The 27,930-nt window shown below is 44.9% G+C and overlaps 2 protein-coding genes across 2 annotated transcripts in view; one reads left to right on the forward strand and one right to left on the reverse strand.

Moving 5' to 3' along the window:
- Nucleotides 1-27,930, forward strand: part of LOC135545528 (moesin-like) — a 146,381-nt gene that overhangs the window by 74,802 nt on the left and 43,649 nt on the right. The window lies entirely within an intron of this gene.
- Nucleotides 17,089-19,367, reverse strand: LOC135545135 (ankyrin repeat and SOCS box protein 12-like). The gene is made up of 4 exons (XM_064972767.1): nt 19,245-19,367; nt 18,141-18,323; nt 17,410-17,938; nt 17,089-17,222 (listed from the first exon to the last, which is right to left on the reverse strand). Exons 1-4 carry the CDS (start codon nt 19,365-19,367, stop codon nt 17,089-17,091), a joined length of 969 nt encoding a protein of 322 aa, XP_064828839.1.

Raw genomic sequence — 27,930 nt, forward strand, 5'->3', positions numbered from 1 at the left:
GTGTCTGTTTATCCTGGACATTAGCCCAAAAGCCTTACCAGCCCTTAACAAACAATGCAGTTTTAAGAAAATAGATGAGAAAATATTTACTAAATAAACTAAAGTTTAAAAAAATTATAAAATAAAATGTAGAACAATAAAATAACAATAATGAGACTATATACTGAGGGTACCAGTTAGTAATGAGACTATATACTGAGGGTACAGGTTAGTAATGAGACTATATACTGGGGGTACAGGTTAGTAATGAGACTATATACTGGGGGTACAGGTTAGTAATGAGACTATATACTGGGGATACAGGTTAGTAATGAGAATATATACTGGGGGTACAGGTTAGTAATGAGACTATATACTGGGGGTACAGGTTAGTAATGAGACTATATACTGGGGGTACAGGTTAGTAATGAGACTATATACTGGGGTACAGGTTAGTAATGAGACTATATACTGGGGGTACCAGTTAGTAATGAGACTATATACTGGGGGTACAGGTTAGTAATGAGACTATATACTGGGGGTACAGTTAGTAATGAGACTATATACTGGTACAGGTTAGTAATGAGACTATATACTGGGGGTACAGGTTAGTAATGAGACTATACTACTGTAATGAGACTATATACTGAGGGTACAGGTTAGTAATGAGACTATATACTGGGGGTACAGGTTAGTAATGAGAATATATACTGGGGGTACAGGTTAGTAATGAGACTATATACTGGGGGTACCAGTTAGTAATGAGACTATATACTGGGGGTACAGGTTAGTAATGAGACTATATACTGGGGGTACAGGTTAGTAATGAGACTATATACTGGGGGTACAGGTTAGTAATGAGACTATATACTGGGGGTACAGGTTAGTAATGAGACTATATACTGAGGGTACAGGTTAGTAATGAGACTATATACTGGGGGTACAGGTTAGTAATGAGACTATATACTGGGGGTACAGGTTAGTAATGAGACTATATACTGAGGGTACAGGTTAGTAATGAGACTATATACTGGGGGTACAGGTTAGTAATGAGACTATATACTGGGGGTACAGGTTAGTAATGAGACTATATACTGAGGGTACAGGTTAGTAATGAGACTATATACTGGGGGTACAGGTTAGTAATGAGAATATACTGGGGTACAGGTTAGTAATGAGACTATATACTGGGGGGTACCAGTTAGTAATGAGACTATATACTGGGGGTACAGGTTAGTAATGAGACTATATACTGGGGGTACAGGTTAGTAATGAGACTTATACTGGGGTACAGGTTAGTAATGAGACTATATACTGAGGGTACAGGTTAGTAATGAGACTATATACTGAGGGTACAGTTAGTAATGAGACTATATACTGGGGTACAGGTTAGTAATGAGACTATATACTGGGGGTAGTAATGAGACTATATACTGAGGGTACAGGTTAGTAATGAGACTATATACTGGGGGTACAGGTTAGTAATGAGACTATATACTGGGGGTACAGGTTAGTAATGAGACTATATACTGGGGTACAGGTTAGTAATGAGACTATATACTGGGGTACAGGTTAGTAATGAGAATAATGAGACAGGTTATAATGAGAATATATACTGAGGGTACAGGTTAGTAATGAGACTATATACTGGGGTACAGGTTAGTAATGAGACTATATACTGGTTAGTAATGAGACTATATACTGGGGTACAGGTTAGTAATGAGACTATATACTGAGGGTACAGGTTAGTAATGAGACTATATACTGTGGGTACAGGTTACTATATACTGGGGGTACAGGTTAGTAATGAGAATATATACTGGGGGTACAGGTTAGTAATGAGACTATATACTGGGGGTACCAGTTAGTAATGAGACTATATACTGGGGGTACAGGTTAGTAATGAGACTATATACTGGGGGTACAGGTTAGTAATGAGACTATATACTGGGGGTACAGGTTAGTAATGAGACTATATACTGAGGGTACAGGTTAATAATGAGACTATATACTGTACCAGTACCGGTACCGAGTCAACGTGCAGTGGTACAGGTTAGTAATGAGACTATATACTGGGGGTACAGGTTAGTAATGAGACTATATACTGAGGGTACAGGTTAGTAATGAGACTATATACTGTACCAGTACCGGTACCGAGTCAATGTGCAGTGGTACAGGTTAGTAATGAGACTATATACTGTACCAGTACCGGTACAGGTGCAGTGGTACAGGTTAAATGAGACTATATACTGTACCAGTACCGGTACCGAGTCAATGTGCAGTGGTACAGGTTAGTAATGAGACTATATACTGTACCAGTACCGGTACCGAGTCAATGTGCGGTGGTACAGGTTAGTAATGAGACTGTATACTGTACCAGTACCGGTACCGAGTCAATGTGCGGTGGTACAGGTTAGTAATGAGACTGTATACTGTACCAGTACCGGTACCGAGTCAATGTGCGGTGGTACAGGTTAGTAATGAGACTATATACTGTACCAGTACCGGTACCGAGTCAATGTGCGGTGGTACAGGTTAGTAATGAGACTGTATACTGTACCAGTACCGGTACCGAGTCAATGTGCGGTGGTACAGGTTAGTAATGAGACTATATACTGTACCAGTACCGGTACCGAGTCAATGTGCAGTGGTACAGGTTAGTAATGAGACTGTATACTGTACCAGTACCGGTACCGAGTCAATGTGCAGTGGTGCAGGTTAGTAATGAGACTATATACTGAGGGTACAGGTTAGTAATGAGACTATATACTGTACCAGTACCGGTACCGAGTCAATGTGCGGTGGTGCAGGTTAGTCGAGGTTAGACACACCTGCAGCCCTTTCACACCACTGCTAGCTATTTTCCTCATAGTTTGGACTGTAAAAATAGCAAAGCTATTTCCGACACACAACCCAGGACCTATAGCGCTACTACCAGCGCCATGATTTACCACCGGGTGAGGCTTTTACAATAGAGCCCTGGATTGGTCAGAACGGTGTTGTTCTGTGTGTGTGTGTGTGTGTGTGTGTGTGTGTGTGTGTGTGTGTGTGTGTGTGTGTGTGTGTGTGTGTGTGTGTGTGTGTGTGTGTGTGTGTGTGTGTGTGTGTGTGTGTGTGTGTGTGTGTGTGTGTGTGTGTTTGACAGTAAATGTGTGTGTTACGCGGTTGGCACAAAGGTGAAGTACTGCTCTTGAATTTTCAGATTCATTGTTAGATATCATCTTCAGAAAGAGGGTCTTGTTTTATGGACATGGTTTGAAAATGATAAAGGTATATCATTCATTAGAGTTTTGTTTACTGTAGAGATAATGCAACAAGATGCCATGGCAACTGATAAGAAATCAGAACTACTATGATAACAATGGCATTAGAGCATGTTGATCTAGTATGTTCTATTTTACTCTCAAGGCTCTCCATAGAGAAACAGTGTCTCTAATCAGTTAACAACACAACGACACTGTGTTTTTCAAGATGATGCCATGGCATCTTTTCAATTTTCCATCATCAAATATTGATTATTCACGGTTTGATATTGGCTGTGGAATAGTTGTTGTGATGCTCCTAGATTGTAGTCCAACAGCTTTCTGTTCTTTTCAATCTATTTTGATCGCGCTTACTTTCCTTAGTCTCGAGGTGCTATTCAATCAAACATGTAATCAGCAAAGTCGGAAAAACACTTGTCTCTCCATGGCCAATGGATACGGCGGATTTCATATTTGTGCTGGAAGAATGTTATTTTCCGGGTCCTCATGTTTGCCTGATTCAGGGATTGTTTGAATAGCATCTCCAGTTTTCCCTTGTGTCATTACTAGAGCAGAGATGTGTATTTTCCATCCTCCAGTATCATCATATGATCATATATCATATCTGTCTAATATTATATGCTACAACAATAACACAGTGATGAACAACGTAGTACATAGTTGTAGTTGCCTGTTTGTTGTGAAAGCATGACTTGATGTTGTGTACAATGTTCTGTTTCTGATCTGATACTGACCATGTTTCTCTGGTTATCCACTTCTCCACCCCTTGACTTCTGCTCTCAACCTCTTCTCCTACCCTGGTCCTCCTTCCTGACCCCTACTCTGTTCTCCCTTCCTGACCCCTACTCTGGTCCTCCTTCCTGACCCCTACTCTGCTCCTCCTTCCTGACCCCTACTCTGCTCCTCCTTCCTGACCCCTACTCTGTTCTCCTTCCTGACCCCTACTCTGCTCCTCCTTCCTGACCCCTACTCTGCTCCTCCTTCCTGCCCCCTACTCTGTTTTCCTTCCTGACCCCTACTCTGTTCTCCTTCCTGACCCCTACTCTGCTCCTCCTTCCTGCCCCCTACTCTGCTCCTCCTTCCTGACCCCTACTCTGTTCTCCTTCTGTTCTCCTTTCCTGACCCCTACTCTGTTTTCCCTTACTGACCCCTACTCTGTCCTCCTTCTGTTCTCCCTTCATGACCCCTACTCTGCTCCTCCTTCCTGACCCCTACTCTGTTCTCCTTCTGTTCTCCCTTCCTGATCCCTACTCTGCTCCTCCTTCCTGCCCCCTACTCTGTTCTCCTTCTGTTCTCCTTTCCTGACCCCTACTCTGTTCTCCTTTCCTGACCCCTACTCTGTTCTCCTTCCTGCCCCCTTCTCTGTTCTCCTTTCCTGACCCCTACTCTTTTCTCCCTTCCTGACCCCTACTCTGTTCTCCTTTCCTGACCCCTACTCTGTTCTCCTTCCTGCCCCCTTCTCTGTTCTCCTTTCCTGACCCCTACTCTTTTCTCCCTTCCTGCCCCCTACTCTGCACCTGCTTTCCAGGTGTGAACAGATGCGTGCCCCCTCCTACTCCCCTCCCCAGGACCCCCTACCCCTGGGACAGTATGACCTAACAGAGGACTTGGCACAAGCAGAGGTTTTTGAATTCGGTCAATCAAAACGAGGCCAGTCTCTTTTCTGGCACGACAATTCTACAATTAACAATGTTTGAGAAATAGAGAAACAGACTCTTTCCAAGGACCATCTATTTTTTTCTGAGAAACACTCAAACTGAAGTGTTCGGAAGATTACATCATCGTCCTGTGAAGAAGAATTGACGACGAAAAAAATAACCACTGAAGGAAGGAAGGACCCAGGAGACTGTAGAACTATGGATTCTAACTTCTTCACTTCATTCTAACTGTTCTTAGTTCTGAGTTCCAATGCTTCTCTACTCCAGTAGACACTACTGTTCCATACTGAACTGTACTGTACAGGAATCTACTACTACATCCCTCAACCCCACCATCGCCATCTGAATGTCCTGGATTCATGGAGCTTTTATTGTGTTCTTTTCAGGCTCTGCCTCATTTCCATATTTGAAGTAAAGCATATTTAATGTTCCTTTACCAGAACTAGTGAGTCCACCTTCCTACAGTACAGTATGACTGTGTAGATGACAGGCGTTGTGTTGATGTGTGTGTCTGTGAGGATTATGTTGTTGTGATTGTGGCCTGAGGTGCACTGTAATAATGAGGCTGAGGTGGCATCCTATTTCCTACATAGTGGGGTAGGGTGCCACTTTGACTGACAGGAGAGCTGTTGGCTGGTTCTGATGTTTCTCAGAAGTTCTGTTGTCAGCATCACCTGTCCCATCAAAGACTGGTCAGACCATCTCTCTCTGTCTCTCTGTCTCTCTCTCTCTTTTCTCTATCCCCTCTGTCTATCTTTCTGAAATAAACAGTACAAAATGAACAGTAAACAATACACTCACAAAAGGAATAGAGACATTTCATATGTCATATTATGTCTATATACAGTGTTGTAATGATGTGCAAATAGTCTCTCTCTCTTCTCTTTACCCTGTATCTCTCTCTCATTTTCTCTCTCTGTCTCTCTCTCTCATTCTCTCTCTCTCTCTCTCTCCCTCCCTCCCCTCTATCCCTGTCTATATCTCGCTTTGCACTCTGCTTCTCTCTCTCTCTCTTCCCCCCTCTCTGTTCCCTACCTCTATCTCTGTTCCCTACCTCTCTCTCTGTTCCCTACCTCTCTCTCTGTTCCCTACCTCTCTCTTTGTTCCCTACCTCTCTCTCTGTTCCCTACCTCTCTCTCTGTTCCCTCCCTCTCTCTGCCTTCTCTCTCTCTCTGTTCCCTAACTCTCTTTGTTCCCTACCTCTCTCTCTGTTCCCTACCTCTCTCTCTGTTCTCTACCTCTCTCTGTTCCCTACCTCTCTCTGTTCCCTACCTCTCTCTGTTCCCTCCCCCTCTCTGCCTTCTTTCTCTCTCTGTTCCCTACCTCTCTCTCTGTTCCCTACCTCTCTCTGTTCCCTCCCCACTCTGCCTTCTTTCTCTCTCTGTTCCCTACCTCTCTCTCTGTTCCCTACCTCTCTCTCTGTTCCCTACCTCTCTCTCTGTTCCCTCCCTCTCTCTCTGTTCCCTACCTCTCTCTGTTCCCTACCTCTCTCTCTGTTCCCTACCTCTCTCTCTGTTCCCTCCCTCTCTCTCTGTTCCCTACCTCTCTCTCTGTTTCCTACCTCTCTCTCTGTTCCCTACCTCTCTCTCTGTTCCCCACCTCTCTCTCCGTTCCTTCCCTCTCTCTCTGTTCCCTACCTCTCTCTCTGTTCCCCTCTCTCTCTCTGTTCCCTCCCTCTCTCATTGTTCCCTCCCACTCCCTCTGTTCCCTCGCTCTCTCTCTCTGTTCCCTCTCTTCGTTTTGTTTTTGTTTAGTGAGGCTCATCTAGTTGGATGTCTGCCATTATCCATGATGTTACGGCAGGTCAGGGAAGAAATCAATAGCCGTAACATCAATACAACATTTACATTTTCTACTACGCACCAAACCTTGTTGACAGGGTAAAATCATTGTGTCCGATCACAGAAGCTGAGTGTTGGGTCACAAAGGGTTTCCTTTGAGCCAGTTAAAACAGACAGAACAGATGAAGCAACACTGAGTACTGAGCAGATAGAATGTCTGTCTGTCTAAGTACTGAGCAGGTAGAATGTCTGTCTGTCTGAGTACTGAGCAGGTAGAATGTCTGTCTGTCTGAGTACTGAGCAGGTAGAATGTCTGTCTGTCTGAGTACTGAGCAGGTAGAATGTCTGTCTGTCTGAGTACTGAGCAGGTAGAATGTCTGTCTGTCTGAGTACTGAGCAGGTAGAATGTCTGTCTGTCTCACCTGTCTGTCTGAGTACTGAGCAGGTAGAATGTCTGTCTGTCTGAGTACTGAGCAGGTAGAATGTCTGTCTGTCTGAGTACTGAGCAGGTAGAATGTCTGTCTGTCTCACCTGTCTGTCTGAGTACTGAGCTGGTAGAATGTCTGTCTGTCTCACCTGTCTGTCTGAGTACTGAGCAGGTAGAATGTCTGTCTGTCTGAGTACTGAGCAGGTAGAATGTCTGTCTGTCTCACCTGTCTGTCTGTCTGTCTGTCTGTCTGTCTGTCTGTCTGTCTGTCTGTCTGTCTGAGTACTGAGCAGGTAGAATGTCTGTCTGTCTGAGTACTGAGCTGTAGACAGGTAGAATGTCCATCTGTCTCACCTGTCTGTCTGAGTACTGAGCTGTAGACAGGTAGAATGTCTGTCTGTCTCACCTGTCTGTCTGAGTACTGAGCAGGTAGACAGGTAGAATGTCTGTCTGTCCCACCTGTCTGTCTGAGTACTGAGCAGGTAGACAGGTAGAATGTCTGTCTGTCTCACCTGTCTGTCTGAGTACTGAGCTGTAGACAGGTAGAATGTCAGTCTGTCTCACCTGTCTGTCTGAGTACTGAGCTGTAGACAGGTAGAATGTCTGTCTGTCTCACCTGTCTGTCTGAGTACTGAGTTATAGACAGGTAGAATGTCTGTCTGTCTCACCTGTCTGTCTGAGTACTGAGCTGTAGACAGGTAGAATGTCAGTCTGTCTCACCTGTCTGTCTGAGTACTGAGTTATAGACAGGTAGAATGTCTGTCTGTCTCACCTGTCTGTCTGAGTACTGAGCAGGTAGACAGGTAGAATGTCTGTCTGTCTGATTGGCCCAACACCTGTCATTTGATTCCTTGACTAAAATCACTAAACTCACAACATTATGTGACAGATTCAACATGTCTTTCATTTGGTTCAGCTGTAAAGTAATTAGCATTCACAATGAACCAAATATGTTTTTTATAGCTTTGTTTAATCTCCATATGTTGGTGAAAAGCACAGCCAACCATTCCATTGTTTTAACTAAGAATACTGCACTAACAGGGAGGCCATCAAACTGCTGTCAGCTTTCAGTTCAAGTTCTGAAGTGTTTTTCAGGGGGAGAATGTTGTACACTAGACAGAAATAACCACTAGATGTCTATGTTTATAGGACTATGTTTTGTTCTTTTAAAGTTAGAATTTTAAGTGCATAAAATCTCTCATATTAATTATTTTTCAAAAGAAAGTGCCAACTGGTGCAATGTGATATAAAACAATTATTAGAGTTATATTATAGTTTTATGTAATTTTGTTTGCCTTATTGGCCCTATATGAATTAATTATTGAAAAATGGTGTGTAATTTATGTTTTTATTTCAGTAAAAAAAAGTGAATAAAAGGATGATGTGATTTCTGGTATCTCTAGAAAGTGTTCCTAGAATAATTGCTTTAGATCAGTGGTGTCCAACCCTCCTCCTGGAGAGATACCCTCCTCCTGGAGAGATACCCTCCTCCTGGAGAGATACCCTCCTTCTGGAGAGATACCCTCCTCCTGGAGAGATACCCTCCTCCTGGAGAGATACCCTCCTTCTGGAGAGATACCTTCCTCCTGGAGAGATACCCTCCTCCTGGAGAGATACCCTCCTCCTGGAGAGATACCTTCCTCCTGGAGAGACTCCCTCCTCCTGGAGAGATACCCTCCTCCTGGAGAGATACCTTCCTCCTGGAGAGATACCCTCCTACTGGAGAGATACCCTCCTTCTGGAGAGATACCTTCCTCCTGGAGAGATACCCTCCTCCTGGAGAGATACCTTCCTCCTGGAGAGATACCCTCCTCCTGGAGAGATACCCTCCTCCTGGAGAGATACCCTCCTCCTGGAGAGATACCCTCCTCCTGGAGAGATACCTTCCTCCTGGAGAGATTCCCTCCTCCTGGAGAGATACCTTCCTCCTGGAGAGATTCCCTCCTCCTGGAGAGATACCCTGCTGCAGGATTTTATTCCAGCCCTGCTCCTACACACCAGACTACTAACCAGCTGGTCCCCAAGATCTTGATTATCTTGAATCAGGTGTGTAAGAGCAGGGCTGGAACAAAAGCCTGCAGGAGGCTAAATCTCTCCAGGAGTTAGGTTGGTCACCCCCTGCAGTAGGTTTTACTACTTTACTAGCCAGGTTGCCAGGTTGGTTTGTACTCCGTCTGCTATTATAACACAGAGGGGTTAGCTGAAACAGAACAGATCTGGCAACATGGCTAGTCGATAACCTCATGTCCAACAGAAAATATCCCTCCCCTCCCCCAGTCCAGCCCCACCAGAGCCCTAATGCACAGTAGTAGATTTACATGTTACATAGACGATGATACAGTACTTGGAAAAGCCAAGAATCCATCGTACTAGTAAATGTTGGATAAGATATCTTCACATAGCCCCGAGCCAGTTTCCACTGTAGAAGCAGAAACAGTGACATACATCTAACTGTGCCCTAACAAAGATGCTTTCTAAGGATGCATCCCAAATGGCACCGTATAACCTATAGAGTACACTACTTTTGACCAGTCCCCTAGGGCTCTGTTCAAAAGTAGGGAATAGGGTGCTATGCTAAAATTGCTATATAACGGAGATGCTATCTAACAGAGATGCTATCTAGCAGAGATGCTATCTAACAGAGATGCCCTAACAGAGATGCTATCTAACAGAGATGCCCTAACAGAGATGCTATTAATGAGAAATGCTATCTACAAGATATGCTATCTAACAGAGATGCTATCTAACAGAGATGCTATCTAACAGTGATGCCCTAACAGAGATACTATCAAACAGAGATACTATCAAACAGAGATGCTATCTAACAGAGATGCTATCTAACAGAGATGCTATCTAACAGAGATGCTATCCAACAGAGATGCTATCTAACAGAGATGCTATCTAACAGAGATGCCCTAACAGAGATATTATCAAACAGAGATGCTATCTAACAGAGATGCTATCTAACAGAGATGCTATCTAACAGTGATGTCCTAACAGAGAAACTATCAAACAGAGATGCTATCTAACAGAGATGCCCTAACAGAGATACTATCAAACAGAGATGCTATCTAACAGAGATGCTATCTAACAGTGATGTCCTAACAGAGATGCCCTAACAGAGAAACTATCAAACAGAGATGCCCAAACAGAGATGCTATCTAACCAATATGCTATCTAACAGAGATGCTATCTAACAGAGATGCCTTAACAGAGAAACAATCAAACAGAGATGCTATCTAACAGAGATGCTATCTAACAGAGATGCTATCTAACAGAGATGCTATCTAACAGAGATGCTATCTAACAGAGATGCTATCTAACAGAGATGCCCTAACAGAGATGCCCTAACAGAGATGCTATCTAACAGAGATGCCCAAACAGAGATGCTATCTAAAAGAGATGCTATCTAACAGAGATGCCCAAACAGAGATGCTATCTAACAGAGATGCTATCTAACAGAGATGCTATCTAACAGAGATGCTATCTAACAGCGATGTCCTAACAGAGATGCTATCTAACAGAGATGCTATCTAACAGAGATGCTATCTAACAGCGATGTCCTAACAGAGATGCTATCTAACAGAGATGCCCAAACAGAGATGCTATCTAACAGAGATGCTATCTAACAGAGATGCTATCTAACAGAGATGCTATCTAACAGAGATGCTATCTAACAGCGATGTCCTAACAGAGATGCCCTAACAGAGGTAGCCTGGGAGCCAAACTGAATATTGCTCTGAATATCACTGTGAATATCACTCTAAATATCACTGTGAACATCACTCTAAATATCACTGTGAATATCACAGGGAAACAGAGATATATATCCAGTGTGTTTTCCAGGCTGTTATTGTAGTACCACACCATTGCACTGGGCATGTGGATCTGTTGAATGTGAGGGACATTTCACTGTTATTGTCTGACAAACTCTAAGATTATTTACATAACATTTAGATGAAATCATTTCATTTCGATTTGAATCAGCTGTTCTGTTGATGTCCTGCGTGTGTTATTGAACGACGTAGAGGGTTTGACAGGAGGACATCATGGTGGGAGAAGACTGTATAGTCAGTCAGCATTTGGTTTATTTACGTTTATGTTTATTTTCCAATTCAACGTCCACAGTTTTGAGAAGCTAACTGCCATAAAATGGTGAGGAAACAGACAGAACAGTCATACTACCTGTGACTAGCAGCTCGCTACATGTGCGTACTGTATAAACAACAGACCATATATGATGTTACAATATTGGTATCAGCCAACAGTGTTGTTTCAGTTTTATGTTGAATCTCAAATGGCACCCTATTCCCTATATAGTGCACTACTTTGACCAGTGCTCCATGGGTCCTGTTCAAAAGTAGGGCACTATAAAGGTAATAGGGTGCCATTTGAGATGCAGTTCTACCCCCAGTACCAGAGACCCAGTTCTAGTCTCAGTACCAGGGACCCAGTTCTATCCCCAGTACCAGAGACCCAGTTCTATCCCCAGTACCAGAGACCCAGTTCTACCCCCAGTACCAGGGACCCAGTTCTATCCCCAGTACCAGAGACCCAGTTCTAGTCTCAGTACCAGAGACACAGTTCTAGTCTCAGTACCAGAGACCCAGTTCTAGTCTCAGTACCAGAGACCCAGTTCTATCCCCAGTACCAGAGACCCAGTTCTATCCCCAGTACCAGAGACCCAGTTCTAGCCTCAGTACCAGAGACCCAGTTCTAGCCTCAGTACCAGAGACCCAGTTCTAGCCTCAGTACCAGAGACCCAGTTCTATCCCCAGTACCAGAGACCCAGTTCTATCCTCAGTACCAGAGACCCAGTTCTAGCCTCAGTACCAGAGACCCAGTTCTAGTCTCAGTACCAGAGACCCAGTTCTAGTCTCAGTACCAGAGACCCAGTTCTAGCCTCAGTACCAGAGACCCAGTTCTATCCCCAGTACCAGAGACCCAGTTCTATCCCCAGTACCAGAGACCCAGTTCTAGTCTCAGTACCAGAGACCCAGTTCTATCCCCAGTACCAGAGACCCAGTTCTAGTCTCAGTACCAGAGACCCAGTTCTATCCCCAGTACCAGAGACCCAGTTCTATCCCCAGTACCAGAGACCCAGTTCTATCCTCAGTACCAGAGACCCAGTTCTAGTCTCAGTACCAGAGACCCAGTTCTAGCCTCAGTACCAGAGACCCAGTTCTAGTCTCAGTACCAGAGACCCAGTTCTAGTCTCAGTACCAGAGACCCAGTTCTATCCCCCAGTACCTCAGTACCAGAGACCCAGTTCTATCCCCAGTACCAGAGACCCAGTTCTATCCCCAGTACCAGAGACCCAGTTCTAGTCTCAGTACCAGAGACCCAGTTCTATCCCCAGTACCAGAGACCCAGTTCTAGTCTCAGTACCAGAGACCCAGTTCTATCCCCAGTACCAGAGACCCAGTTCTATCCCCAGTACCAGAGACCCAGTTCTATCCCCAGTACCAGAGACCCAGTTCTATCCTCAGTACCAGAGACCCAGTTCTATCCCCAGTACCAGAGACCCAGTTCTATCCCCAGTACCAGAGACCCAGTTCTATCCACAATTCCAGAGACCCAGTTCTAGCCTCAATTCCAGAGACCCAGTTCTATCCCCAGTACCAGGGACCCAGTTCTATCCACAATTCCAGAGACCCAGTTCTAGTCTCAGTACCAGAGACCCAGTTCTAGCCTCAGTACCAGAGACCCAGTTCTAGCCTCAATTCCAGAGACCCAGTTCTATCCCCAGTACCAGAGACCCAGTTCTATCCCCAGTACCAGAGACCCAGTTCTATCCCCAGTACCAGAGACCCAGTTCTATCCCCAGTACCAGAGACCCAGTTCTATCCCCAGTACCAGAGACCCAGTTCTATCCTCAGTACCAGAGACCCAGTTCTAGTCTCAGTACCAGAGACCCAGTTCTAGTCTCAGTACCAGAGACCCAGTTCTATCCCCAGTACCAGAGACCCAGTTCTAGCCTCAGTACCAGAGACCCAGTTCTAGTCTCAGTACCAGAGACCCAGTTCTATCCCCAGTACCAGAGACCCAGTTCTAGCCTCAGTACCAGAGACCCAGTTCTAGTCTCAGTACCAGAGACCCAGTTCTATCCCCAGTACCAGGGGCCCAGTTATATCCCCAGTACCAGAGACCTAGTTCTAGCCTCGGTACCAGAGACCCAGTTCTATCCTCCGTACCAGAGACCCAGTTCTATCCCCAGTACCAGAGACCCAGTTCTAGCCTCGGTACCAGAGACCCAGTTCTAGCCTCAGTACCAGAGACCCAGTTCTAGCCTCAGTACCAGAGACCCAGTTCTAGCCTCAGTACCAGAGACCCAGTTCTATCCCCAGTACCAGAGACCCAGTTCTATCCCCAGTACCAGAGACCCAGTTCTATCCCCAGTACCAGAGACCCAGTACCAGAGACCCAGTTCTAGTCTCAGTACCAGAGACCCAGTTCTAGCCTCAGTACCAGAGACCCAGTTCTATCCTCAGTACCAGAGACCTATCATATGTTGAGTAACTCAGTTCTAGTCTCAGTACCAGAGACCCAGTTCTAGTCTCAGTACCAGAGACCCAGTTCTAGCCTCAGTACCAGAGACCCAGTTCTATCCTCAGTACCAGAGACCCAGTTCTAGTCTCAGTACCAGAGACCCAGTTCTAGCCTCAGTACCAGAGACCCAGTTCTATCCTCAGTACCAGAGACCCAGTTCTAGTCTCAGTACCAGAAACCCAGTTCTATCCTCAGTACCAGAGACCCAGTTCTATCCTCAGTACCAGAGACCCAGTTCTAGTCTCAGTACCAGAGACCCAGTTCTAGCCTCAGTACCAGAGACCCAGTTCTAGCCTCAGTACCAGAGACCCAGTTCTATCCCCAGTACCAGAGACCCAGTTCTATCCTCAGTACCAGAGACCCAGTTCTAGCCTCGGTACCAGAGACCCAGTTCTAGTCTCAGTACCAGAGACCCAGTTCTAGTCTCAGTACCAGAGACCCAGTTCTATCCTCAGTACCAGAGACCCAGTTCTATCCTCAGTACCAGAGACCCAGTTCTAGTCTCAGTACCAGAGACCCAGTTCTATCCCCAGTACCAGAGACCCAGTTCTATCCTCAGTACCAGAGACCCAGTTCTATCCTCAGTACCAGAGACCCAGTTCTATCCCCAGTACCAGAGACCCAGTTCTAGTCTCAGTACCAGAGACCCAGTTCTAGCCTCAGTACCAGAGACCCAGTTCTAGCCTCAGTACCAGAGACCCAGTTCTAGCCTCAGTACCAGAGACCCAGTTCTATCCCCAGTACCAGAGACCCAGTTCTAGTCTCAGTACCAGAGACCCAGTTCTAGCCTCAGTACCAGAGACCCAGTTCTAGCCTCAGTACCAGAGACCCAGTTCTCCAGCCTCACTGTTATACCTAGTACCAGAGACCCAGTTTTAGTCTCAGTACCAGAGACCCAGTTCTAGCCTCAGTACCAGAGACCCAGTTCTGTCCTCAGTACCAGAGACCCAGTTCTAGTCTCAGTACCAGGGACCCAGTTCTATCCCCAGTACCAGAGACCCAGTTCTAGTCTCAGTACCAGAGACCCAGTACTAGCCTCAGTACCAGAGACCCAGTTCTATCCCCAGTACCAGAGACCCAGTTCTAGCCTCAGTACCAGAGACCCAGTTCTATCCCCAGTACCAGAGACCCAGTTCTATCCACAATTCCAGAGACCCAGTTCTAGCCTCAATTCCAGAGACCCAGTTCTAGTCTCAGTACCAGTGACCCAGTTCTAGCCTCAGTACCAGAGACCCAGTTCTATCCCCAGTACCAGAGACCCAGTTCTATCCACAATTCCAGAGACCCAGTTCTAGCCTCAGTACCAGAGACCCAGTTCTAGTCTCAGTACCAGTGACCCAGTTCTAGCCTCAGTACCAGAGACCCAGTTCTAGTCTCAGTACCAGAGACCCAGTTCTAGCCTCAGTACCAGAGACCCAGTTCTAGCCTCAGTACCAGGTAGATGCATGATGTTTTATGGCATCCAGAGTTCTGCATGACACATGAGATTAACTCTTTGAAGATTTGGTTTTCTCTTTTAACAACCAACCTGCTTGCCATTATTTTACAACCTTCCACTGTTTCATTCCATGTAGTGATATGATACGAGAAATCTGTAGCAGACATTATACATACTGTGCACTGGTTCTGTCCCAAATGGCATCCTATTCTCTAGTATAGTCCCTATAGGCCCTGATCAAAAGGAGTACACTATACAGGGAATAGGTTGCCATTGAGACGTACACACAGTCATCATTACAAATCCTTGTTGCTTTTCTCTAGTTGGTTTCAGAACAGTCAGGGTACTAATGTATGGGCACTGAAACAGATAACAAGACAAGTAACAAGTTTAGTTGGAGCTACTAGGCTGTTCACTGTACATTCACATTGCCATCTAGAATGGGGGGGGGGGTTGGACTCTGGTATGACTCCTATTTTATCTGACAGTCTGAAATGTCATCACCATGTTTGTATAGTACAAATAGCAGGAACATATATTTTCTCTCTGACCTTAGATTGTTTGTTTTGATTGGTTGTGGAAATTGAAAAACCAACTCTGAAACTAAGTTGGGCCTATTCAAATGCTGAAACTGTGAATGGGGAGCGTTGAAAAGTCTATATATGTTGATGTAATCAAAGAGCACTGGGAATTATTACGTTGTATTTCACTGTAAAAACGGAACCACTTCTGATATAACTGTACTTTAGTTGAAATTAAAACCTCCATATACTGAACTGTGTCGTAAGGTCAATGGGGACGTTAGACAGGATATGCTCATACTGTAATGTGATGTCATATCCTGTGTGTGTACGAATTATTCTGTTAAAAAATAAGGCAATGTCTTCTTCCTGTTTGTTTGCTGCTCCTTTGACTGACTGGGTTTAAACCAGTTTTTTTTATTTGGGTATTTGGTATTTTATTAGGGTCTCCATTAGCTGTTGCAAAAGCAGCAGTTACTCTTCCTGGGGTCCACACAAAACATGAAACATGACATGATACAGAACATTAATAGACAAGAACAGCTCAAGGACAGAACTACATACATTTTTAAAGGCACACATAGCTTACATATGAATACATACACACAAACTATCTGGGTCAAGTAGGGGACAGGCGTTGTGCCGTTGCTTATTTGTTACCAGGTTTGAACCTGGGTTTGACTGATTGGGTTTGAACCTGGGTTTGACTGACTGGGTTTGAACCTGGGTTTGAACCTGGGATTGAATGATTGGGTTTGAACCTCGGTCTTTTGCAATCCACAAGACTATGTCATTGAGCTAAAGCCTCAGAATTAACTCCGGGAACTTACTTCAGTCTTCAGCAAGGTCACTCATAATGTGAGAGAGATTCCACAAATTACATTGTTTTTTAGCTTGACGAAAGATTACTTCCAAATGGTGAGCAGTGATGTCATAGACGGAGAATACATTTACTGTGGTAGTGTGACACCTAGTGGTTACTTATGGCTTTACACTTACAAAATGTTTCTCCTGAAGCTCTGTGCACTTATATAACTGTCCAGAAGATGGGCAGTGTTTTCACCATGGTTTCAGTAGACTTCAACCAATTTCCAATGATTACATTTACGCACGGTTTGCTGAATTCAATCACAGAGATTAAGTTAAATAAATGTGTTTCTTCTAATTCAACCTCTACAACTATTCAAAGGCAAACTTGGCATAATTATTATTCACACCTACAATAGAAACAGAACAAACTGGACTTTGCAGCCCATGACACACTCAGTAGAGACAGTAGAAGACAGTATGAAATTATCACACTTTTTGTTTACATTTTGCAGAAATCCTCCTCCATATTGCTTTCACCTAAAATGTGTTTTCAGAACAGTGGAGATGAAGCAGAGGAATCCCATATTGAGACACAGCCATATAGGGTATCCATTTGTGACATCATCTTCATCATACAGAGTTCAGAGGTCAGGAGATAGAGGTCAGGGGAGATGTTTCAGGTAGTTCCTCAGTATCTGGGGAATGTCCAAGCGGTCTATGGATGTCATTTTATTAACCACGGGGAGGTGTCTCCGTATCGCGAGCCGTGTCTGTGACATCAGAGTATTGGGACAAACTGGGAACAAAACACAGGGGAGGTTCTAGTTAATTCAGTGAAAATCGAGAAACGCTCCAATGTTCTCATCATTAACAACCGTCAATCAGTTAGAGATACAGAACAGACTGAATATGTGAAGGTCAAATATGTAACAAATGTAATGAATCTGTAACAACTGTTTAACAAGTGTGTGTGATGTTCTCACCTCTCTCCTTGAGCAGCAGAATCACCACTTCGTTCTGCTTGGTGGTCTTGTCAATAATCAGCGTGGGCAGATACACGTCTGCCCCAAAGTCTATGAGCAGCTGTATGTATTCCACTCCACAGCCATACCTGAGACACATCTCCAGCACCGTCTTGGGCTGCTTGATCCTGGCCAGCATCTTCTCTGACTTACAGTTATAGTTAGGATTAGCCCCGTGGAGCAGCAGCAGCTTGAAACAGTCCAGGTGTCCATATACAGCGGATATGTACAGGGGTCCCCTGCAGGCTGTGGCGTTGGAGGCCCACTCAGGGACTTTGGGCCAGACGTCGACCTCGGCTCCGGACTGAAGCAGCTCCCTGAGGACCTCCACGTCTCCCTCGCGGGCGGCGGTCAGCACCGGGGAACAGTTGTTGTACGGGCTGCCGTTGGGGTCGGCTCCAGCCTTCAGTAAGACCACAACACAGTCCAGGTGTTTACCACTGACCGCTGTAAACAGAGGGGTCTGGGCCTTCACATCTAGACTGTCCACCTGCAAAACCAATCAATCACCAAACAATAATTATTCAATAGGCTAAATCACATTTATTTAGAAAGCCCTTCTTTACATCAGCAGTTGTCACAACGTGCTGTACAGTAACATAGAGTAAATGACTGTTGTTTGAATCAACCCTATAATAAACCGTGTCTGGGTTGGAGAAGCTGGCCCAAAGTCTTCTATCGGTATATCTCACCTCCGCTCCGTGCTCCAGCAGGACTTCCAGACACCTCAGGTGTCCGTGTGCTGCAGCGGTCCGTAGGGGGGTGACAGGGATCCCCCAGCCGCTTCTGCTGTTGATAGACTTGCTGTAGCTCTCCTGGGACAACAGCTCAGCTAACACCTCCACGTCATCACTGCTCACGGCCTGGTTCAGAGCCTGGGGAACAGAGCAGTGTTATACCTCCACTTACCATACACACAGTGTTATACCTCCACTTACCATACACACAGTGTTATACCTCCACTTACCATACACACAGTGTTATACCTCCACTTACCATACACACAGTGTTATACCTCCACTTACCATACACACAGTGTTATACCTCCACCATACACACAGTGTTATACCTCCACTTACCATACACACAGTGTTATACCTCCACTTACCATACACACAGTGTTATACCTCCACTTACCATACACACAGTGTTATACCTCCACTTACCATACACACAGTGTTATACCTCCACTTACCATACACACAGTGTTATACCTCCACTTACCATACACACAGTGTTATACCTCCACTTACCATACACACAGTGTTATACCTCCACTTACCATACACACAGTGTTATACCTCCACTTACCATACACACAGTGTTATTGGGTTGCACTGCTGGGTAGTATTCACTACACTCAAAACAACACAGAGAGATGCTATCTGAACTTGTTCAATAAGATATTTTTTATTTAACTAGGCATGTCAGTTAAGAACAAATTCTTATTTTCAATGACAGGCTAGGAACAGTGCTTTGTTAATGGGCAGAATAACAGATTGTTTCCTTATCAGCTCGGAGATTTGATCTTGCAACCTTTTGGTTACTAGTCCAATGCTCTAACCACTAGGCTACCTGCCACACAATCACTAAGATATGTTCGTTGACATTTTCTGTTGGACATAATTTTGAAACTCTATTGCTACGGAGTCTCCAAATTAATACGACCCTAGTTAGGTCACACCCATGTAGACTTGGGAAGTCACCCCAGTGGGTCTGATGCTGTGTAAGTCTACTGATGCTGTCCCAGTGATAGGTTGCTAAGTTACAAAGCACTGCAAGCTCATTAGTTGTACCTGGCCATGCTCATTGTCCTCCTCATCCTCTTCCTTGGGCTGAAGCAGAGAGAAGATCTTGGAGACATCCATTAGACTCATCTTGAGAGGGTTGGTGGCTGTGTTGATACTGTCTAGGACCATACTGTTACTATAGATATAACAGTTGCAACTCATCCATCTGATGAGAGAGAGATAGAGAGAGAAAGAGAGAGAAAGAGAGAGAGAGAGGCAAAAAGAAAGAGAATGAGAGAGAACGGTTGAAAGAGAGAGAGAAAAAAAGAAAGAGAACGAGAGAGAACGGTTGAAAGAGAGAGAGAGACAAAAAGAAAGAGAACGAGAGGGAATGGTTGAAAGAGAGAGAGAGACAAAAAGAAAGAGAACGAGAGAGACAAAAAGAAGAGAACGAGAGAGAGAGAGAGGCAAAAAGAAAGAGAACGAGAGAGAGAGAACAGTTGAGAGAGACAAAAAGAAAGAGAATGAGAGAGAATGGTAGAGAGAGAGAGACAAAAAGAAAGAGAGAGAGAGGGGAATATAAATAATTGAATAAATAAACTTTATAGATCCTCGTAGGGAAAATTGATATTGTAACCAGCATTAGACACAGAAAATACAGACACATAGCAAAACTGACTGGGTTTGTACCAGCTCTCTTTTTTTTAAACTTTGTTTAACAAGGCAAGTCAGTTAAGAACAAATTCTTATTTTCAATGACAGCATAGGAACAGTGGGTCAAATGCCTTGTTCAGGGGTAGAATGAGAGATTTGTACCTTGTCAGCTCGGGGGTTTGAACTTGCAACATTCCGGTTACTGAGCCAACACTCTAACCTCTAGGCTACCCTGCCGCCCCTCAACTGTGTTTCAGGACAGGAATAGATCAAAGATAATAGAAAGGAAATAGATAGAGACAGGAGTATATAGAGACGGAATAGATCATAGACAGGGAATAGATAGAGACGGAATAGATAGAGACATGGAATAGATCATAGAGACATGGAATAGAATAGATAGATAGACAGGAATAGATAGAGACAGGAATAGATAGAGACGGAATAGATAGAGACATGGAATAGATAGAGACAGGAAAAGATAGAGACATGGAATAGATAATAGACAGGGAATAGATAGACAGGAATAGATAGAGACAAGGAATAGAAAATAGACAGGGAATAAATAATAGACAGGAATAGATAGAGACAGGGAATAGATAGAGACAGGGATAGAGAATAAACAGGAATAGATAGAGACAGGGAATAGATAGAGACAGGGATAGAGAATAAACAGGAATAGATAGAGACAGGGATAGAGAATAAACTGGAGTAGATAGAGACAGGGAATAGATAGAGACAGGGATAGAGAATAAACAGGAATAGATAGAGACAGGGATAGATAGAGACAGGGATAGAGAATAAACAGGAATAGAGAGAGACAGGGATAGATAGAGACATGAATAGAGAATAAACAGGAATAGATAGAGACAGGGATAGATAGAGAACACATAGAACTCAATGCACAGTATTACATTATAAACGTTTTTTCTAATTCAGTTCATTTAGTCTCAGACATCGGCAAATGTTTTTTTAGGAGCCAAGTGGGATGAACACTTGTTGAAATAGACATTTCTACATAAGGGTTAAATTAGTGAAAGTCTTCATCTTATGAGTTTGCACTAGTTTTCAGTTGAGCTTGATTGAGAAAATGAAATGTTTCTGAATATTTTTCTCTATTTACATAAAACAACTATCATGGAAAATATGATAAAAGACAACAGATTTGGGGACTGTTAAAAACATCCATCCCAGACACAATCCCATTCCCCATTTAACTCCTGCTATAGCTACTATGATCCAAAGACCCAGAGCCACACAGCAAATGGTGGTTAACAATGCTTTCCACTTACCTCACCCACAGGGTCACCAACCAGTGATCTCTCTGCCAACAATGTTACTCAGGACGTTGGTAGTAAACCTTTCCTCTCTTTAATAACTCTGTGGTCCATCGCTCACGTGGAAGAAGAGGAGAAGACGCCAAGAGGAATGTGTTGCTGTATCCACACGGGGACTGGGGTCTGAGAGCTGAGATGGGTGTGTTACTTTCTAACACAGCAGACCAGAGAGGGGGTCTGGCTGGGTGTTGCTGTATCCACACGGGGACTGGGGTCTGAGAGCTGAGATGGGTGTGTTACTTTCTAACACAGCAGACCAGAGAGGGGGTCTGGCTGGGTGTTGCTGTCTGATGAGATGGGTGTGTTACTTTCTAACACAGCACATCCACACGGGGACTGGGGTCTGAGAGCTGAGATGGGTGTGTTACTTTCTAACACAGCAGACCAGAGAGGGGGTCTGGCTGGGTGTCGCTGGGGGGGCTAATTTTAGGCCCACGGATAGACCTACCTAAACTTCCATTCTTGGAGAACTGTGAGAGTTATAATTAGATGGATGATAAGACGGGAGACACTGACGCTCAGGCTGCGAGTTGGGTTGGTGGGCCGGGGCCTTGGTACCTCCTGGTGTTTCACTGTGTCCTGAGTAAAGATCACATGATATGGCAGCACTTCTGTAACTGATGGTCAGCAGTAGAAATACACGGCTAGACTACTGTACCAGCAAACATGTCATCAGATGTGTGATCTGAAATCAGACAGGCTGACTTCAGTCTATTTTATTTCAGCTTGCCAAGCTCACAGAAAGGAACTTTAACCCTTTCGGTTTCTCAGATCTTTAATAAAGTGTCAGTGTGTATTTGAATCCTATAAGAGAAATGCTTTGTGCTGTATTGTGTCTACGTGTAACAGGCCTGTCATCACCTCCATTTATTTAGTTTACACAGTGACTGGAAACCATCTTATAGCCTGTGTGCAGCTGTTTGACTGTCAGAGAGGCAGCTGTTTGACTGTCAGAGAGGCTGCTGTTTGACTGTCAGAGATGATGCTGTTTGACTGAATGCTGTTCACCCAGCCCTGCCCTGCCCTCAGAACCATGATCAGCTGTTCACACAGCCCAGCCCTGCCCTCAGAACCATGATCAGCTGTTCACCCAGCCCAGCCCTCAGAACAATGATCAGCTGTTCACACAGCCCTGCCCTGCCCTCAGAACCATGATCAGCTGTTCACCCCGCCCTGACCTGCCCTGCCCTCAGAACCATGATCAGCTGGTCACCCAGCCCTGCCCTGCCCTCAGAACCATGATCAGCTGTTCACCCAGCCCTGCCCTGCCCTCAGAACCATGATCAGCTGTTCACACAGCCCAGCCCTGCCCTCAGAACCATGATCAGCTGTTTACACAGACCTGCCCTGCCCTTCCCTCAGAACCATGATCAGCTGGTCACACAGCCCAGCCCAGCCCTCAGAACCATGATCAGCTGGTCACACAGCCCAGCCCAGCCCTCAGAACCATGATCAGCTGTTCACACAGCCCTGCCCAGCCCTCAGAACCATGATAAGCTGGTCACACAGCCCAGCCCAGCCCTCAGAACCATGATCAGCTGGTCACCCAGCCCAGCCCAGCCCTCAGAACCATGATAAGCTGGTCACACAGCCCAGCCCAGCCCTCAGAACCATGATCAGCTGGTCACCCAGCCCTGCCCAGCCCTCAGATCCATGATCAATAAGAGCTCTGCCCAGGTATGCATTCATTTCCAGCATGCCACTACATCTACACATTCCATTTTGGGAGGTGAAATCTTTTTCCGCCTCTCAAAAAGCACAGGGAAGGAAAATGATTTGATGTAACCATTGTTTTCTTTTAGCTTAGATGACCTTGTCCTTTATAACTGACCTGAAAGTGTTTGTCACGCCCTGACCTTAGTTATCTTTGTTTTCTTTATTATTTTGGTTAGGTCAGGGCGTGGCGAGGGTGGTTTGGGTAGTTTTTGTATTGTCTAGGGTTTTTTGTAGGTTTAGGTGTTTATATGTCTATGGTGGCCTAGATTGGTTCCCAATCAGAGGCAGCTCTTTATCGTTGTCTCTGATTGGGGACCATATTTAAGTAGCCATATAAAATAATGTAAGCAGGCAGATAAACTGAGGTTTGCCAAAATAGTTTCAAAATGTGAACTTTTCATTTTCTGGACCCCCTTCATCAATCCCACTCCACTCCACCAAGTGGCGGTGAATAATCACTGGTAGCGGCACTGCGCTCGCAAGAAGAAAATGGTTGCTTCTGTTGTAGTTTTGGGTGTGTAGCTAGCTAAAGTATTTTTATTCTAATAGCTAGCTAAAGTATTTTTATTCTAATAGCTAGCTAAAGTATTTTTATTCTAATAGCTAGCTAAAGTATTTTTATTCTAATAGCTAGCTAAAGTATTTTTATTCTAATAGCTAGCTAAAGTATTTTTATTCTAATAGCTAGCTAAAGTATTTTTATTCTAATAGCTAGCTAAAGTATTTGTATTCTAATAGCTAGCTAAAGTATTTTTATTCTAATAGCTAGCTAAAGTATTTTTATTCTAATAGCTAGCTAAAGTATTTTTATTCTAATAGCTAGCTAAAGTATTTTTATTCTGATAGCTAGCTAAAGTATTTTTATTCTAATAGCTAGCTAAAGTATTTTTATTCTAATAGCTAATTCATCACAAAGTTTGGGGATACACAATTGCGTCAACATTTTCTTTCTATCACATACAAGGTTAGATTTGTACTTGTTCGTTGTCGTTTTGTGCACTTTACTATATTTGTTGAGGCTACACGTTAGATAAAAAAATATACATAATAACAAACGTCAGCAGCAGTAAAGCTAGCTAGCTAGCTAGCATCAATCCCACTTTCGTCACCGCCTCTTGTTACGTCAGAAAATCGTGAAAGTAATATCACATAATGGCCACTGTTTTTGATATGAGGTCGGTTTGTTCATCCTTTGAAAGCCACATTTACGTTAAAAAACTTGTACTGTTAAACAAATGCGGCGCGATGTGGCCGGAAGTTCCCTAGACTAGAAGTGGCATTTCCGGCGGCGTGAAAAGGGTATCTTGGCCCTAGGCACAGAGGAGAACTAGGCACAGAGGAGAACTAGGCACGGAGGAGAACTAGGCACGGAGGAGAACTAGGCACGGAGGAGAACTAGGCACGGAGGAGAACTAGGCACGGAGGAGAACTAGGCACAGAGGAGAACTAGGCACGGAGGAGAACTAGGCACAGAGGAGAACTAGGCACAGAGGCGAACTAGGCACGGAGGAGAACTAGGCACAGGAGATTTACTGCAGAAGAATGACACAGGTCAACAATCAATCAATGAACCCAGAAACTGGAGGAGAGAGAGGCAGGGGGAGAGCAGCCCTCAGGGGGAGAGCAGCCCTCAGGGGAGAGCAGCCCTCGGGGGGAGAGCAGCCCTCAGGGGGAGAGCAGTCCTCGGGGGGAGAGCAGCCCTCAGGGGGAGAGCAGCCCTCGGGGGGAGAGCAGCCCTCGGGGGGAGAGCAGCCCTCGGGGGAGAGCAGCCCTCGGGGGAGAGCAGCCCTCGGGGGAGAGCAGCCCTCGGGGGAGAGCAGCCCTCAGGGGGAGGCCGGAAGGAAGAGGCAGAAGGAAAAGAGCGAGTGTGAGGACCAGAGCATGTCAGCTTACAGCTCACTTCTGCCCTGGAGATGAAAACTTTCACAGAGGAGATGAGACACATGAGACAGACACTTTGTCTGGGTATAGGAACGATATATGTTCTGTTGGGTCTACTCTAGCTTAGTCTCATTGTATTTACACACACACACCTATACAACAGGGTACAACACACACCTCTGCAACAGGGTACAATACACAGACACCCCTCTGCAACAGGGTACAACACAACACACACATCCCTCTGAAACAGGGTACAACACACCTCTACAACAGGGTACAACACACCTCTACAACAGGGTACAACACAACACACACCTCTACAACAGGGTACAACACCTCTACAACAGGGTACAACACAACACACACCTCTACAACAGGGTACAACACCTCTACAACAGGGTACAACACAGCTCTACAACAGGGTACAACACCTCTACAACAGGGTACAACAGACCTCTACAACAGGGTACAACAGACCTCTACAACAGGGTACAACAGACCTCTACAACAGGGTACAACACAACACACACCTCTACAACAGGGTACAACACAGCTCTACAACAGGGTACAACACCTCTACAACAGGGTACAACAGACCTCTACAACAGGGTACAACAGACCTCTACAACAGGGTACAACAGACCTCTACAACAGGGTACAACACCTCTACAACAGGGTACAACAGACCTCTACAGCAGGGTACAACAGACCTCTACAACAGGGTACAACACCACACCTCTACAACAGGGTACAACACCTCTACAACAGGGTACAACACCACACCTCTACAACAGGGTACAACACACCTCTGCAACAGGGTACAACAGACCTCTACAACAGGGTACAACACACCTCTACAACAGGATACAACAGACCTCTACAGCAGGGTACAACACACCTCTGCAACAGGGTACAACACCACACCTCTACAACAGGGTACAACACCTCTACAACAGGGTACAACACCACACCTCTACAACAGGGTACAACACCACACCTCTACAACAGGGTACAACACACCTCTGCAACAGGGTACAACAGACCTCTGCAACAGGGTACAACACACCTCTACAACAGGGTACAACACACCTCTACAACAGGGTACAACACACCTCTACAACAGGGTACAACACCACACCTCTACAACAGGGTACAACAGACCTCTACAACAGGGTACAGTACAACACACCTCTACAACAGGGTACAACACACCTCTACAACAGGGTACAACACCACACCTCTACAACAGGGTACAACACCTCTTCAACAGGGTACAACACACCTCTACAACAGGGTACAACACCACACCTATACAACAGGGTACAACACCACACCTCTACAACAGGGTACAACAGACCTCTACAACAGGGTACAACACCACACCTCTACAACAGGGTACAACACACCTCTACAACAGGGTACAACACCACACCTCTACAACAGGGTACAACAGACCTCTTCAACAGGGTACAACACACCTCTTCAACAGGGTACAACACCACACCTCTACAACAGGGTACAACAGACCTCTACAACAGGGTACAACACCACACCTCTACAACAGGGTACAACACACCTCTTCAACAGGGTACAACACACCTCTTCAACAGGGTACAACAGAGGAAGACAGACTGCACATAGAGTAAAGGCTCTTCATATGCAGTGTTCCTTCATGCTTCTGTCTTGTCAATACATTCCCATCTTCGCTATCTTATTATTTTCAGTTTCTACCGTTTCAGGACAATCTAAACTACCAGCAGTTTGAAGTAACCTGTGTTCTCATGTGTTGTCAAACACTGTGTGTCTGTTCAGAGAGTTGCTAAAGGGCCTCCCCAAGCCCTCTGACGCTCCAAGTAGGATATGGGAACAACTGCATGCCGGGGGAGAGCACAGAGCAACCTGGGGTTACCTTGGCAACAGAACAGGAATCTGGGGTTACCCTGACGACAGTACAATAACTGAGCTGTAGGTAGTGTGACTGAGCATATCAGAAATCGCACCCATTTCCCTCTGTAATGACTTTGGTTTGCATCGAGACAGCCCGATGAGGAAGTGGATTGCAACCTGTGATCTACACTGATCATCTGCATTATAATGAGATTCATCTTCGTCTAGAAGAAAATACAATTCCAACTGCAGTACAAAACAGCCATTTATTTTTGAATTCTTGTTTTGAAGTTTCACATTACAACACTGTTAAAAGCAAATAAGCGTCATGGTTTTCTCAGTCCTTGACCATCCCTTATGTGTTCAGTAAACATTAGAACAACTTCCTTCACCCCAATCTGAGGTCCTGAGTGCTCTGGAGCTGGTTTTCATGAAGGATCTCTCTGTACTTTGCTCTCTTCATCTTTTCCTCAATCCTGACTTGTCTCCCAGTACCTTCCGCTGAAAACATCCCCACAGCATGATGCTGCCACCACCATGCTTCACCGTGGGGATGGTGCCAGGTTCCCTCCAGACGTGATGCTTGGCATTCAGGCCAAAGAGTTCTATTTTGGTTTCATAAGACCAGAGAATCTTGTTTCTCATGGTCAGAGTCCTTTCGGTGCCTTTCGGCAAACTCAAAGTGGGCTGTCATATGCCTTTTACTGAGGAGTGGCATCTATCTAGCCACTCTACCATAAAGGCTTGATTGGTGGAGTGCTGCAGAGATGGTTGTCCTTCTGGAAGGTGTTATGGGATTTATATGTATAATGACTAAATTATGTATACATTTAACGTAGAACTATAACTAAACAGAATACTACCCTGTCACTGTATGAATTAATCGTATTATAATCAAAACACTGAATATAATGTGTGTAGTTTTAGTCAAGAATTAGAACAAGGACTTTCTGTTCCTTGTTAGAAACTAATGGAGCTATCGTCAGACCGGCTGGAATACTGTGTTCCTTACAGGACATTTTGTCCCCACCCAGGGAGGGGCTTGTAGTAGGTTGTTTAACAGGTAGCAGACAATGTGAGAAGGCTTGTGTATTGCCATTGTATCTGAGTGGAGGAGGGACATTTATGATGAAATGTGAGGTATATATACCAATGTCCATGGTATTATGAGCAGAGCTCTCGAGAATAAATGCTATTGGTTATTGTTGATGACTGGTCTCTGTCTATTTTATGTAAATAAGAACCTTACAAATTCTTATAAACGGACAGAGTGT

The sequence above is a fragment of the Oncorhynchus masou genome, chromosome 9, assembly GCF_036934945.1.
Source record: "Oncorhynchus masou masou isolate Uvic2021 chromosome 9, UVic_Omas_1.1, whole genome shotgun sequence".
Classification (NCBI taxonomy): Eukaryota; Metazoa; Chordata; class Actinopteri; order Salmoniformes; family Salmonidae; genus Oncorhynchus; species Oncorhynchus masou.

What these genes read in the sequence shown, in the direction of transcription:
- LOC135545135 (XM_064972767.1), bottom strand. Translation starts at nt 19,367, where the DNA reads ATGGTCCTAGACAGTATCAACACAGCCACCAACCCTCTCAAGATGAGT. An exon ending in AGGACAATGAGCATGGCCAG is followed by an intron (nt 18,324 to 19,244) that starts GTACAACTAATG and finishes TCTGTTCCCCAG; the next exon opens with GCTCTGAACCAGGCCGTGAG. An exon ending in TGCTGGAGCACGGAGCGGAG is followed by an intron (nt 17,939 to 18,140) that starts GTGAGATATACC and finishes TTGGTTTTGCAG; the next exon opens with GTGGACAGTCTAGATGTGAA.